General features: G+C 30.2%; 1 protein-coding gene and 1 long non-coding RNA gene across 3 annotated transcripts; both read right to left on the bottom strand.

Moving 5' to 3' along the window:
- Nucleotides 1–5,542: 5,542 nt before the first annotated feature.
- LOC108479007 (uncharacterized) lies at nt 5,543–6,316 on the bottom strand. Its single transcript, XR_001870381.2, has 2 exons — nt 6,110–6,316; nt 5,543–5,797 (listed from the first exon to the last, which is right to left on the bottom strand). It is a non-coding gene; the product is annotated as an uncharacterized LOC108479007 (long non-coding RNA).
- A 299-nt stretch (nt 6,317–6,615) lies between these two features.
- Nucleotides 6,616–12,401, bottom strand: LOC108477162 (DNA-(apurinic or apyrimidinic site) endonuclease). Of its 2 annotated transcripts, XM_017779628.2 has the most exons (10): nt 12,075–12,401; nt 11,067–11,159; nt 10,381–10,525; nt 9,844–10,045; nt 9,652–9,730; nt 8,940–9,001; nt 8,611–8,697; nt 8,296–8,399; nt 6,900–6,970; nt 6,616–6,760 (listed from the first exon to the last, which is right to left on the bottom strand). In XM_017779628.2, the coding sequence occupies exons 1-9, from the start codon at nt 12,306–12,308 to the stop codon at nt 6,903–6,905; spliced, it is 1,074 nt and encodes a 357-aa protein (XP_017635117.1). In that variant the 5' UTR covers nt 12,309–12,401; the 3' UTR covers nt 6,616–6,760; nt 6,900–6,902. The 2 variants fall into 2 exon arrangements, with proteins under 2 accessions (XP_017635117.1, XP_017635116.1); XM_017779627.2 differs by having other exon boundaries at nt 6,616–6,970.
- Nucleotides 12,402–13,255: the final 854 nt, after the last annotated feature.

The following is a 13,255-nucleotide window of genomic DNA, read 5'->3' as shown; positions in this document are numbered from 1 at the left end:
AGTATTCATAGTTCGGTTAAAACCGAATTAACCGATTGAACAGATCTAATTCGGTTAATCGGTCGGTGACTAAATTTAGTTATGTTGAAGGTCGGTTAATGGTTTTTTTGAATTTCGGTTATCGGTTAATTCGGTTCGAAATTGGGTAATTAACCGAAATATTTATTGTTTACAAGACTTATATAGTGTCTGATTATTAACTTTTAAGACTTATGTTCTGTTTCTAATATCTTAGTTGTTATTTTCACCTCCATTTAAATTTTTTTTAAACTTTAGCAATGTATTTTTTTTATATGTTCTATACTTATTTTAACCAAAAGAAAAAAACATATAAATTTTTGTTAACCGACCGAATTAACCGAAATATTTTAGTTTGGATAATGTATTTAAAAAAAAATTGATTCGGTTAACGGTTAAAAATTTTTACAATAAATTTTTTTATTTATCAAAAACCCATTTCTCTTAATCTATACTATGCATTAACATCCCGTTTGGCACATCGATGTAAAATAAAAGTGATGTTCTACATAATACTTAAGTATTAAAAGATGGATAGAATGATAGATGGTATCATATGAAGATGTTAGGTTGTAGGAAGTTATGATATTTATTAATCTTCATATCTTGTGTTTGATGAGGGTTGAAAGATAAATGTTATTTATGAATATATCATCTTACTCTTAAAATCTTTTAGTTATTATGAATGCTATTAAGCGGAGGTTCATTATAATTAGTCTTTCACATTTTATCTTTCTTAACTTTTCACCTTTCTATATATTTATAACCGCTTTTTCAATTAATATATTAGAAAATGAGGGTCTAATCTTCCCAATATATATATATATATATATATATATATATATATATATATATATATATATATATATATATAGGAGTATACTACTTGTGATGCGTAGAATAAAAAAAAAATGCAATAGATATCCCTCTATTCTCATATCTATCTCTTATCTATTATTCTTGTGTTCTTTACATTATTATTTTATAACATTAGTTTCATATTTATTTAATTGTTTTCACTATAATTATTATATTTTTCTTAGCAACATTATTATATTTATAAACTTAAAATATAATATATTTTAGTATAAGATAACTCAAATTGTATTTAACCAATTGTATAAAACAGCAATTTGACAATAAATCACAATTAATTCAAAATAGTCCTAATTTGAATATTCTTTTGCAAAAAAAATAAAAAGAATAATTATACTCATTATAAACTAATGTTTATTAGTAAAATTACATTTACATTAAAAATCGTATCATTAATTAAAATAAATTCATTATCCACATTATTTTCAAATAATCAACCTAAAATGATAATATCTTCACATAAATATCTAACATCAACAAATATTCATTCCAAGAAAAGAAATTAAATAAATTAATGAACTCATATGTTCATATGCTTCAATATATTGTTCCAATAAATAAACTATTTTATATAAAAATAGAAGGTAAGTAACTTGAAAATGATTTAAAAAATTAAAAGTGATACATGTACAAATTAATAAGATAATATTAGCTTCACAATCTTCTAATATTTAATTTATGCACCGTATTTAATGCTAGTTTCCTAGCAAATTTGCTTAACAAAAATGCATTACATATCAGCCACCTACAAAAGGACTTACCAAAAGATAACACAAAACTTGGTTTATTTACTTTAAATTTTGGATAAATATTTTTTTCCCGGATAACAATCTTCCAACCCACATCTCCTTTTGTTCATCTAGGATAGCGAAGAAAACAAGCATATTAATTGGATTAATAGGGATTTTGTAGCAACAAGTTATTTTGTTCAAGATAGTCTTATAATTTTCATCAACTCATCCCAAAGTTGCATAGACCTTTGAGTAATCAAGTGTTCTGTCCCTAAACTCTTTGTTAATTATTTTATACCCTCAACCATTTTGCATCTCAATATCTCAACAATTTCATAAAATTCAGCCTTATTACTAGTATTCATACATGTTTTAGTCTTTCTAGCTCCACCGACTTTTCTAATCTTGACTCTACTAATAGATGGGGACCTTGAATGGTTATTATCTTCAAAATCCATTGACAAGCCAAGGTTTTCAGCTCCATTAAAGCCATCTTCTTCTACACATATACCATTTCCAATGTTCTTAGTTCTACCATTGTCATTCAGAACAAGTTTACCAAATGATAGGCTCAATCATACTATAACAACAAACAAAATGAGAGAGATAAATGACGTTTATTTCATGAAAATAAACAAATGTGTTAACATAAAACTAATGTGAACATAGAGTTTATCTCAAAAACTAACATGAATCATGGAGTTAATATATACATATATATTTATATAAATGAGCTTTTTCAAAAAAATAATTTTTCTCATGAAAATAAACAAAAATAAAGTAAAGAAATGGGTTTCAAATTCCTTACTTTGTCTTGGATTAGATTGAAAAGAGAACAGTAGTTAAGAAATTGTAGAGATTTCTATCATTTATTCAAAGCTCACACCAATCTCATGCATTGGAGATAAATTTGAGTATCAGTATAATTTAGAATTTTTGTTTAATCCATTAGAACTACTACCTACATTAAATATAAATATATATTCCTCTTCATCCGAATCGTAATCTGCTTTCGATATTAACTTATATAATATTTCTTCGAGATTTATTTCCTCTTCATAACAAATTTCTAAATCTTGTTCTTCAAGACTTTTAATCATTTTTTTAGCACTTTTTCCTCTATTAGGACATTTGGTGCTATATGACCTTCTTCATCACATATAAAACATTTACATATTTATTTTTAGATTTTTAGAAGTTTTTCTTCTAACAAATTTTTTTCTTATTATTACAAAGATATTTTTATTTCTGGTTTCCATTTAATAAATTTATATTTTCTATTTTTCTTTCTATGTTTTTTATAAGTATTAGGACGTATTGTTTTACATCCAAATTTCCATTCATTTTCTAGAACTTTTGTATAGTGACTATAACTTAATTTATTTTTACTTGTTTAGCGACTTTAGTCTGTAAACAATGTAAAGTTATTCTTTCTTTTGCAAAATTGATCCTATTTCCTATAAAATCTATATTTTCTTTTGATATACCTATACCGCTTCTTTACTATGTTTATCTAAATAGGACGTATATTTCTTTATACATATCTCGTCCCATGGCAGAGTAGTTTATTAAAATATTGATTTTTCAAAATTCTATATTTTCATTTTTAACTTTTGATATTCATGAAGAAATTTTTAGAAAATTCTTCTAGATATCTAATATCGCATAATTTAATTTTTGACAAAGTATAACTAGCTATACTATCTTGATCCTTTTTATCAAAATAACCACAAAATTTTATTTTTATAATATTTGTTAATCCTTTTAAAAGATCTTTAGGAGTACCTATTTGACTAAATAGTTGTCCTTTTTGGACTTTTCTTATTTCTGATTCTTCCCAACGTCTTAAGAATTGTAAAACATCTCCTTGAAAAGTTCTTACAAAATAATTTAAGAATTTCTCTTTTGACCAAGTACCGTTGTTGTTTACAACAATTGTCATTGACTGTGCCCAATCATCTATAGTTTTTTCATAGTCTGATATTGAAATATTAGTTAGGTCTAAATATATTCCACCTTGGGCCACATTTCTTTTATTTAAATCATCTATCCTATGTGGTATAGGTATAGTTTGACCTGGTTGTTGATTAGAAGATTCTCCTGTATATTCGGTTTTAATTTCATTAGTAGTTATATTTTCGGTTTGATTACCAAAAATCCTAGTTGTATTTTCAACTGTCTCAAAATCTTTATTTAAAGCTCTCAGATAATCATATTTTTGAATATCTGATTCTATTTTTCTTTTACCATAAGGATCTATTTGTTCAATATCCATTGGTTCTAGAAGATAATTTTAGTGAAGATAAGTATTTTATTAATAGTAAAAGGAAGGTTTTTACAAAGAGAGAGTGTTTACAAAGAGAGAATACTGAAAGTAAAAGAAAAGATTTCTAAGCTATTTTTCGATGCCCTGTTTAGGCTTCTTACATTTCTATTTATAGCAAAATTTCTAAACTCCATTTAATTTTTTCTTCAATCCTGAACAGTGTTTCTGATAAGGATGAATTTATTATTGCTTCCACGTATCTTGTCAGTTCTCCCATCATATCTTTGTTTATACATGAATGCCTTGATTTTCAAATTACTGTCAATCTTGAAAATCTTTTTGAATCTCCAAGTGATCGTTATTTTGTCTTTATCCTTCTTGGATATTGTCAAGGTTCCAAGTTTCTATCTCATCCAAGTGTAGAGATTCTGGTGACAGTCTTGGTGAATTCCAAGTTTCCCATGTGTTTCTGATTTCATCAATTATGTGTAATGGATAATCATCAAATTCTATATCAGCTATCTTTTTTAACAGTTTTAATGATTCTTCATCTCTATTTTTCTGGATATTCCAATGTCATCAGCCACTATCCTTCTTCCATCAGTTCAGAGAGATTTTGGTAAATTTGAGAAATTTTAGAGCAAGGATAAAAGTTGTAATTTATTTAATTATATGACGATATAATTGAAAAAAACAAGAATCAGCTCACAAAACACTTTGTGTTAAATAAATACTACCTCTACATCAGTGATAAATATCACCCAACTTGTGTATAAAAAAAATGATGTATTAATTTACATCTCTACCAAACACATGGTTATTTTCATGTTACGTAATACTGACGTATTAAATAATACAATATGTGAGTATCAACCCAACCAAACAAGACATAAGTAATTGATTGAGTTGGCATCACCCATCAATTATGTCCCAACTCAATAATACGATACGCGAGTATCAACCCAACCAAACGAGAATATCATTTTCTTTTATAATTTTTTTTTGTATTTTTATCATGTTTATAATTATGTGTTATTTTTATATATTTGTAATTTTTTACAATTTTCTATTAGTTAATAATATTTTTTAAAGAACTATATATTTTTATATTTTTATTAATTTATATATATTTATAATTATTATGATTTGGTAATATTCTTTGACAAATTAAAACAAAATATCATTTTCTTTGCGGCATGATACAATTATGCCATGCGACAAATATAACCTAAAAATTTTAAGAAATGGAACCGTTAGATTTTAATGGTCAACTATTAAAGTTAACAATTAAAGACCTAGTTGAGTTGAGCAAATTTTTTCAATTCAAGATTGGAATTGAGTGTAAAAAGAGTAAAGACTTAGTTTGATTTCTTTGAATAAATTCAAAGACTTTATGTACCCTTAAGCCATTAAAATTTATCAAAATTTATTTCTTTTACAAAACAACAAATATTACTACAAGGGTATAATGAAAATCACAAAATTTAAACCCAAATTATCATATTTTTTACCAAAATATTTTACCATTTTGAACTAAAGTCATATTTGATTTTTATCAAATTTTAAAAAATTATTATATAAATATTTTCACTCGCATTATAATCTAATTTATTTTTAAACAAACTAATTTATATACAATTGAAAAAGAGAATTAAATAAAAGTTTACTCGTTGTCGTTTTATTTATTTATTCGCAAATCTCAACTCTTAAATCTTAATCTTTCATTACGGTGAAGTTGAAGGCAAATTAAAGACAAGATTGTACTAATTAAAGCATTGAAATGTTCGTCTCCAACTAAATCCACCTTTTTTTTGTGATCCTAAACTCGCAAGTGATCCAAACACAAATTCTTATATATACACTATAGAGTTTGGATAGATTTCTGTAATCCCAACAGCTTCAGACTCTGCATAAACAAATCCTCAATATCAGGGTGAATCTTCAATTGAATTGAGTGAATTCTTTTTTCATGTTAAAACAAGTAAATTTGATTTTCAAAATAAAATAATAAAAAAATAATATATTTTAATATACTAAACTTGAATCACTAATTAATTTATTTAAGTGCCAAAATTATTATTTTAATTTTTAAAATTTTAACTTTCTTTATATATTCTTTAATTTTTTTAATTTTTATTTTCGACATGTAAGGCGAACAGTTAATGAGCATGCGCATATTCTGGCAAAAATGGGATTAAAAATGGAGAACAATACTTACCCTGGTCAGAGAAATGATGGTTCGGAGATTACAGAGGCGGAAGATGGTGATGACGGAGGCCAGATAGACTATAGAATTATGAGAGGAGAACCTTTTTACACTCGACGTTTGATCTTCTCCAGAGGCTGGTTTTCAAAGGAGATATTTCCAAGAGTTTTTTCTTTCTGGAAAACGACAGCTCTTACAGCTGGGTTGTTTTTATTTTCTTTTGATGATTTCCTTTTTAGTTTGTTATGTTTGAAGGCCAAGATCTGGATTGGGCCGATGTTTGTTGGACTTTTACTAGCTTTTTTATTAATACAACCTAGATTTCAAAAGAAAAAAAAAATATATATATATATATATATATAAATTTTGAAATTTTACAAATATTTTGAGTTTTTGAAAATTATTGTCATTTTTATTGAGAGAGGTCAATTTGCTCATTTTTAAAATTAACAGAGATCAAATAGATATTTACACTAATTTATTATTTAAATAATTCAAATTGTAAAATTCAAATCAGCTTGAATTCGAAACTTGAATTACTCATATTCAATTACCTAGAAATTCAATTTTTATTTTCAATCTTTTTCGAATTGAATCGAGTTTTGCTCTCCCCCTACTCAAAACTCTCTTCATTTTGGATTGGATCCGAATCCCTTCAACTTCCTGAAATTAATCCAAATCTTAAACGACTAAACTTAGTATAATCCAAACCCAAAATGAACATGTTAATGACTAGAAAATACTAACAGAAACTACTTAAGATTCAACAACTACGGTTCAATATCACAATTAATATCATTACATGTCATTTGTCTTCTTTGCACCCCTCTGAAAGTTGCAAGGAAACAGGGCAATGGTCACTCCCATAGAAACCTGCAAATTTTCAAGATCAATGGAGGATGTCTTATGTGCCAAAAACAAAGCAAAGTATTTAAATAATACTGGAGTTCCAATAATTTGTTTTTGGCTAAAATTCTTTAAAAAAGCTCCCAAAATGTCATTTTCTTGAATAATCCCCTAAACTCTATGTTACTCAGATTCAAACGCAAGTGTCCGATATGGATGTGTCCATCATGGGTTTGCTGAAACTTTTAAAGTTTTTTCATTCAATTTTACCAAGGACACAAGTTAGAACCCTTATAATGCCTCAGGCACAAGGCAGAAAAGAAGTGCTAGGCTGAGTGAAGTAAAGCACAATCCGTATATGTGTGTGTTTTTCTATGTGTCTGTATATAGCATAAGATATATAATAAACTCTAACGTGGATCTATATCTATAAAACAAGCAATTTTTATTGGTCAATATGCATTATTTCCCTATGCTCCATGTCTGTTATTGAATACTCGAATATAGAGAGGTATATAGTTTAATACCGTCACATTTTTCCTAAAAAAAGGTATATGTCTAATTTAAAAAGTGAAAAATAAAAGAAATTGAAGAGACCTTCAATGAGGCGGGCCTTTTTTATGCCTATTGTCTTACAAAAAGGAAGCCTGGGCGCAGCAGGCATGCGCCTGATTAAATGGGCATCACCCAAAAGGGTTTTAGGCGCTTTGTTGTATAGTGCTAAGGTGCAAGGTGCAGGGATGCCTAGGCGTGCTTGACAACACTATTTCCATGTATTTGGAGGGTTTTTGAAGGATCATATCCTCATACCCTGTCCAAATACATATTGGACAAAAGTGTCGGGCAAAGATACTTTAAGAAAAATGAAGAGTTGGAGTCACATAGTCTATACTTCTATGGTTCCCATATAAAATAAAAGTTAGGGACTTATTTGGTTACAGGTTAAAGGTTAAAGGCTTGCACATACAAATTAAAATAGTTAGAAGCTTATTCGGGTACTGTAAAAGGATAGAACCTTACTGAGATGAAAGGGTAAAGTTCAGGGTCTTCTTTATTTTTTATTTTAGCCATTGTTTTTCTATGGTGACTTCTAATTTAAATGCTTCCATTTGCCTTTGTATGATATTCATGGTATACTTGCGTGTTTGAAAAAGAAGGCAACTCTATACAACATGATAATGGAGATATGGAATTGAAGGTTCATAGCTAGCTACCTAAAGATATTGAAGAAATGTGACCATGTGCTTGCCACTTGGCCCACACAAGCAGTCAAGCAACTCAAGCTAAAAAAAAATGGCTTACACTAGCTCAACGTTTTATTGTAGCCAAGAGAAAAAAGGAAAAATTCACACCTTCTAATTCAATCCCTTTCCCATGCATTTCACATTCAGCAATTCTTTCCTTAAGCTTCTCTGAAACAATGAAATAGTCTATTCTCATTCGTTTTCCTCGATACCTGAAATAAAACCACCCATGATGCATCCCAAACAGAGATTAGTAAATTATCTCCTACAAAAATAGATACTTAAACACATTTAAATAGGTTCATAAACTCCATCCAAAAATGTCCCAACGCCTTTGAATAATGTTAAGAAATATAGGAACAATCAATAACCACAAAAAATAATTTAATCATAGATATTTAAGTAGGCATAAAAATTACGTACTTCCCAATGGGGTGCCCCGACCATGAAAACCCACATTCCATGTCCTTCTCCTTGTGCAGGTATCTATATGCGTCTACTAACCTTCCCCTGAGCATAATCCACAAAATTCTTTAAAGTAGATTGAAATGAAAATCAAAGAAAAGATGATATGATTATATCTCATCACATGCAGATAAGTGAAAGTATTAGCTCAAGCTTTTCAGGTTCTTAATCATAAGTTTCAACTTAGGTCAAATGGTCGTGTCGAGATAATATTACTGTACAGATCATGGTTTTAACTTTCAATGTGTTAACCATAGAAGAAAGGGTTTTCCAAAGAAAAGACACACTCTTTCAATATTGCCCCAAAGCGCTTCCTCTCAGCTAAGGTAAATCCTGGCTGCCCACAATCCTGCGCATCATTGTGGACTATCATGTCAGTTATTCTTAGATATAGAGTACACCACAAAGAACTACTCCATATGTGGATCTTAGAGGAACTACGGCAGTTTAATGCATTCAATGTTAAGATCAAATTTTCAAAATTGTAAATTCTTTATTGCAAGGCCCGCATCAGCAAAATTAAGTGATACTTCAACCAGCAAATTTCATTTCTATGGTAATCCCAACCCATCAACTTTTGAACTAGATCCAATATCACTTGGTGGACCACCTAAGATGATCAATTTTGCACCACCAATTGTGATCTAACTGCCACATGGATTTTTGTGGTTTGCCTAAAGTCAGCAGGTATGTGTCAAATACGGGTATGTTAAAATATTTTGGAATATATTTGGAGGGTCCTTAGAGGATCATATGCCCACACCCATGTTCGAATATGTGTCTGATGTAGGTGTTAGACATTGCTACTTCAAGCACAATGAGAATCAAAGCAACATATATTTGTCTTCTAGTTTTGATATTCAGCTGTGTTGGGGATCAAGTTTAAAATGAATATATCAGCATGTAATGTGAACTAAAAAAATATCATGATAATGTTTACAAATGGTTCTATCAAATTTAACCCTCAGTGAAAAGAAAAAGACAGAAGAAGTTGATAACCTCTTTATTTGGAGGAACATAACCATTCATCTTTGCTGCACTGAAGAATTCCGGATGACTCACATCGATATCCTCATGGCTAGATTAGAAAAGGAACTTTATAAGAACACTGTTCATTAGTAAAAGTGATGTATTCTATGAACCTAAAAAGTTTATTAGTCCACCCACCCCTTCACCACCCGAAGAACTCACCTAACATTCAAATCTCCACACCAAATAAGAGGTTTATCTGACGATTGCACAACAAACTCTAGAAGCCTTTTATCCCACTTTCTTCTCCGCTGGAAAGAATTTTCCTCCTCTTTCCAACCATTGTTTGGTGCATATGTATTCAATATGCGGAGTGTCTCAAATTCAGCTAAAATAACCCGGCCATCTGGTTCATGCTTTGAAACTAACAAGGAATTTGGTAAATATATAACATCCAAAGAAATATGGAAGAACATAAGACACAGAATATCTCCTATTAATTGGTTGTATAATATGGTCCCAATGTACAATCACTAGGACAACGCATATATTCATATCCACACACAAACACGCAGATTAAATATGGAGAGAGAATATTGAAAACTTTTTTCTCAAGTGCAGAAAAGCATAGAATAGAGGATTTTTTTTTCCTTTTGAGCCTAGTTCCTATGCGAAAGGTTTATAGTTTCAAATGCAGTCCTGTAGGAAAAATTTTCCCTACAAGGAATTTGAAGAATTGGTGTTTGCAAACAAATATACCTGTTCCATCAAGAGAAAAAGAAACTTTTAATGGTCGAAGACACTTCTTTACTAACAATGCAGTGCCTGCATATTTTGTGTCAGCCAGAGACCACCAAACATGATAATTTCCAAATGGTGGACTAGAAAGAGCGCGCATCAATATCTGCATGGTTTAGAAAATTATGAGTAGATCACAAATAAACCACATGCATTACACTGATGTGAAACTGTTCTGAACGGGCTATTTAGGCCCTTTACTTTTAAGGAAAAAACACTGCCTTTTTTGTAGCCTAGCTGAAAATGATATAACAATTTATCAGGGAGCAAAAGATAATGAAAATATGCCAAAGCATTATAAAACACTCCATGCATGCTCACATGTATGTATTAAAGTGAAAACTGTACTTTATAATAGGATGCAATCACATAGGATCCTCAAAGGTTATACAGCATGTTTACACGCTGTAATTTGTAACTCTTGCAATTAACAAAAGACAGTGTTGTATGATTTTAAAAAAAATGTATAAAAATAATAGACTTATGCTGCTATGAAGATGATGATAAAGATTCAAAAGAGTCTTTGCATTATGGTTGTCAAGGAGAATATAAAACACACTAGGGCAATAACCATAGAGAAGTGATGGGACAAACACGAATTGAACAAATAGAGTTAACATTACGGTAGCATGAGAGAAAAAACTTACCTGCTTTTCTTCTCTGGAGGAGCTAGTATCATCTTTTAACTCTCCTGGCTTTTTAGGTGCACCTTTTGAACCAGCAGCTGGCATCCTTACTTCCTACCATTGACAGACTATTAGATGGTTTCTCAACAAACACAAAGAAACACTAACTGTAACACCCATAACCATAATTCAGCATACGCATATATGAACCAATGATATAACCAATATGAAGCAATATGATTAACAACCAATATGAAACAATGTGATTAACAACAAAATACAGGAATTAACAAAGAACCTCCTAATTACCAGGTAAAACAATCTAGCACAGATAAATGAACTTTGAGAAAACAGCATTAATATCTTCAAATAGAACTCAACAAGAATCTGCCTTCTGCCCCTGAAATTAATCAGATAAATGATTATGTTCGCATGTTACTTGGACTCTCTTGTAGATGTCAGATACATGCATGCAAACATGCATGTATATGTTCAATTTTTCCTAGGTTTTGCATGTATTAGGAGGATCTTTGGAAGATCATATCCCAAACTCATGTCTAAGAAATGGGAAAGACGCAAGTGTCGTACATGGAAAGTTCAAGAAAAAAGGAAGACTTGTAAAATAGTTTTGTTCACATGTTGCGACAAGAAAAAGATAGCTGCTAGGGTAGAGTACAAGCTGATTTTCAGATTGAGCCAATAGGCAGTTCATAATCAGTAATCACATTGCCATTTAACTGCATTTAATCCTCTTGCAGAACAACCCTTTCGCTACCTCACAAACATTTTAAAATTGCTGAGAATGGAAACAATTAACAACAAAATAAACAAGGAGGAGGCATCATCAAATGTAAAACAACTCTCCTTTAGTTCCAAATGCAGCAAAAAGGGGGGGGGGGCGGCGGGAAGAAGTCTGTTTCACTTAAACCAGTAAATACCCAACTCTCGCCAACAATCATCAAAGCCCCTCACAAAAACGAAAACAACAAAATATCAAGAAGGTAGGAGAAAGTAAGAGAAAAAATTCACCTGTATAGCGATGACATCAGGGTCGAGATTGGAAACGAAATTGGAGAATTCGTGCCAATTGGACTTGACTCGAAGAAGCAAACTGTTAGCGTTCCATGTGAGGAACTTCAATGGCTCTTTCTTGACGTCCACTTCAGGTAGCGCATCGCCGTTTTCAGCACCATGTTTGGAAGGAGAAAGCAAGGGCTTCTTGGCAGAGCCTTCCTTCTCGATGGGTTTGAAGAATCGCTTCATCGTGTTGCTCACAGTTCAAAGTTCGTACGTTCCCAACTCTCGTTATTTTGTCGTTGTTGAACTGATTCATCTGAAGAAAGAAAATTTAAAAGGTTGGATTGGAGTGGATTTATACATGACATGGGCCCTATTTGAAAATTAGATTAAGGGCCTGAGTTGTATATATAAGTTCGGTCTCCTCTCTCTGATATTCAAATACTTGGTGGATCAACCCATCCATCCTCGTGCTGATTTTCTTTGATTATCAAGGTGACATGGATAAAATTTTGGCAAGAATTTTAATTTTAAATGTAATTATAGAAAAATTAAAATGGTTAAAATGAAAAATATAAAATTTAATTTAATTTTTGTATTAATTTGATACAAGTTAAAATTTATCGAAATTTTAATCAAAACTTTGTAGATTATTTTATACATTTAAGACTAAAACAATATGTAGTGATCAATATAACTTATATCAATACATCACCGACTATTATGATTACACAAATTAATAGAGAGAGCCATATATTTAACTTTGTAGACACATTGCCTTATTTTTGTAGGCCTTTGGTTCTTGCCCAAAGTTGAACGAGTAGATGCTCGGATCTAACACTTGGCTATTGAGCTATTCCAGATTTTTTGGGTTATTAGATCTCATGTTTTTGAAAATTTGATGGATGATGATGCAAAAGCTCTTATATAGGAGGAGATAAGGTTTTTAAAATTAAATTGATCAATTTGTCAAGTTTAGTTTAGTTGATTTATTTAGTTTAATTAAATAAATTATTAAAAAATTGATTTAATTAATTTGGCTAATTAATTAAATAAATTCACGCTAATTTCTGATTTCAAAATGAGATTCCGACCCATTATGAAAATTGTGGGAGGAGCATTGATGCTGAATGAAAGAGAGTCTCTCTAAGACCTAGATGGATTAGGCATCGAAGACCAACCCGTTGTGGATT

The sequence above is a fragment of the Gossypium arboreum genome, chromosome 12 (genome assembly GCF_025698485.1).
Source record: "Gossypium arboreum isolate Shixiya-1 chromosome 12, ASM2569848v2, whole genome shotgun sequence".
NCBI classification, from domain to species: domain Eukaryota; kingdom Viridiplantae; phylum Streptophyta; class Magnoliopsida; order Malvales; family Malvaceae; genus Gossypium; species Gossypium arboreum.
This window is presented reverse-complemented; position numbering and strand designations above follow the sequence as displayed.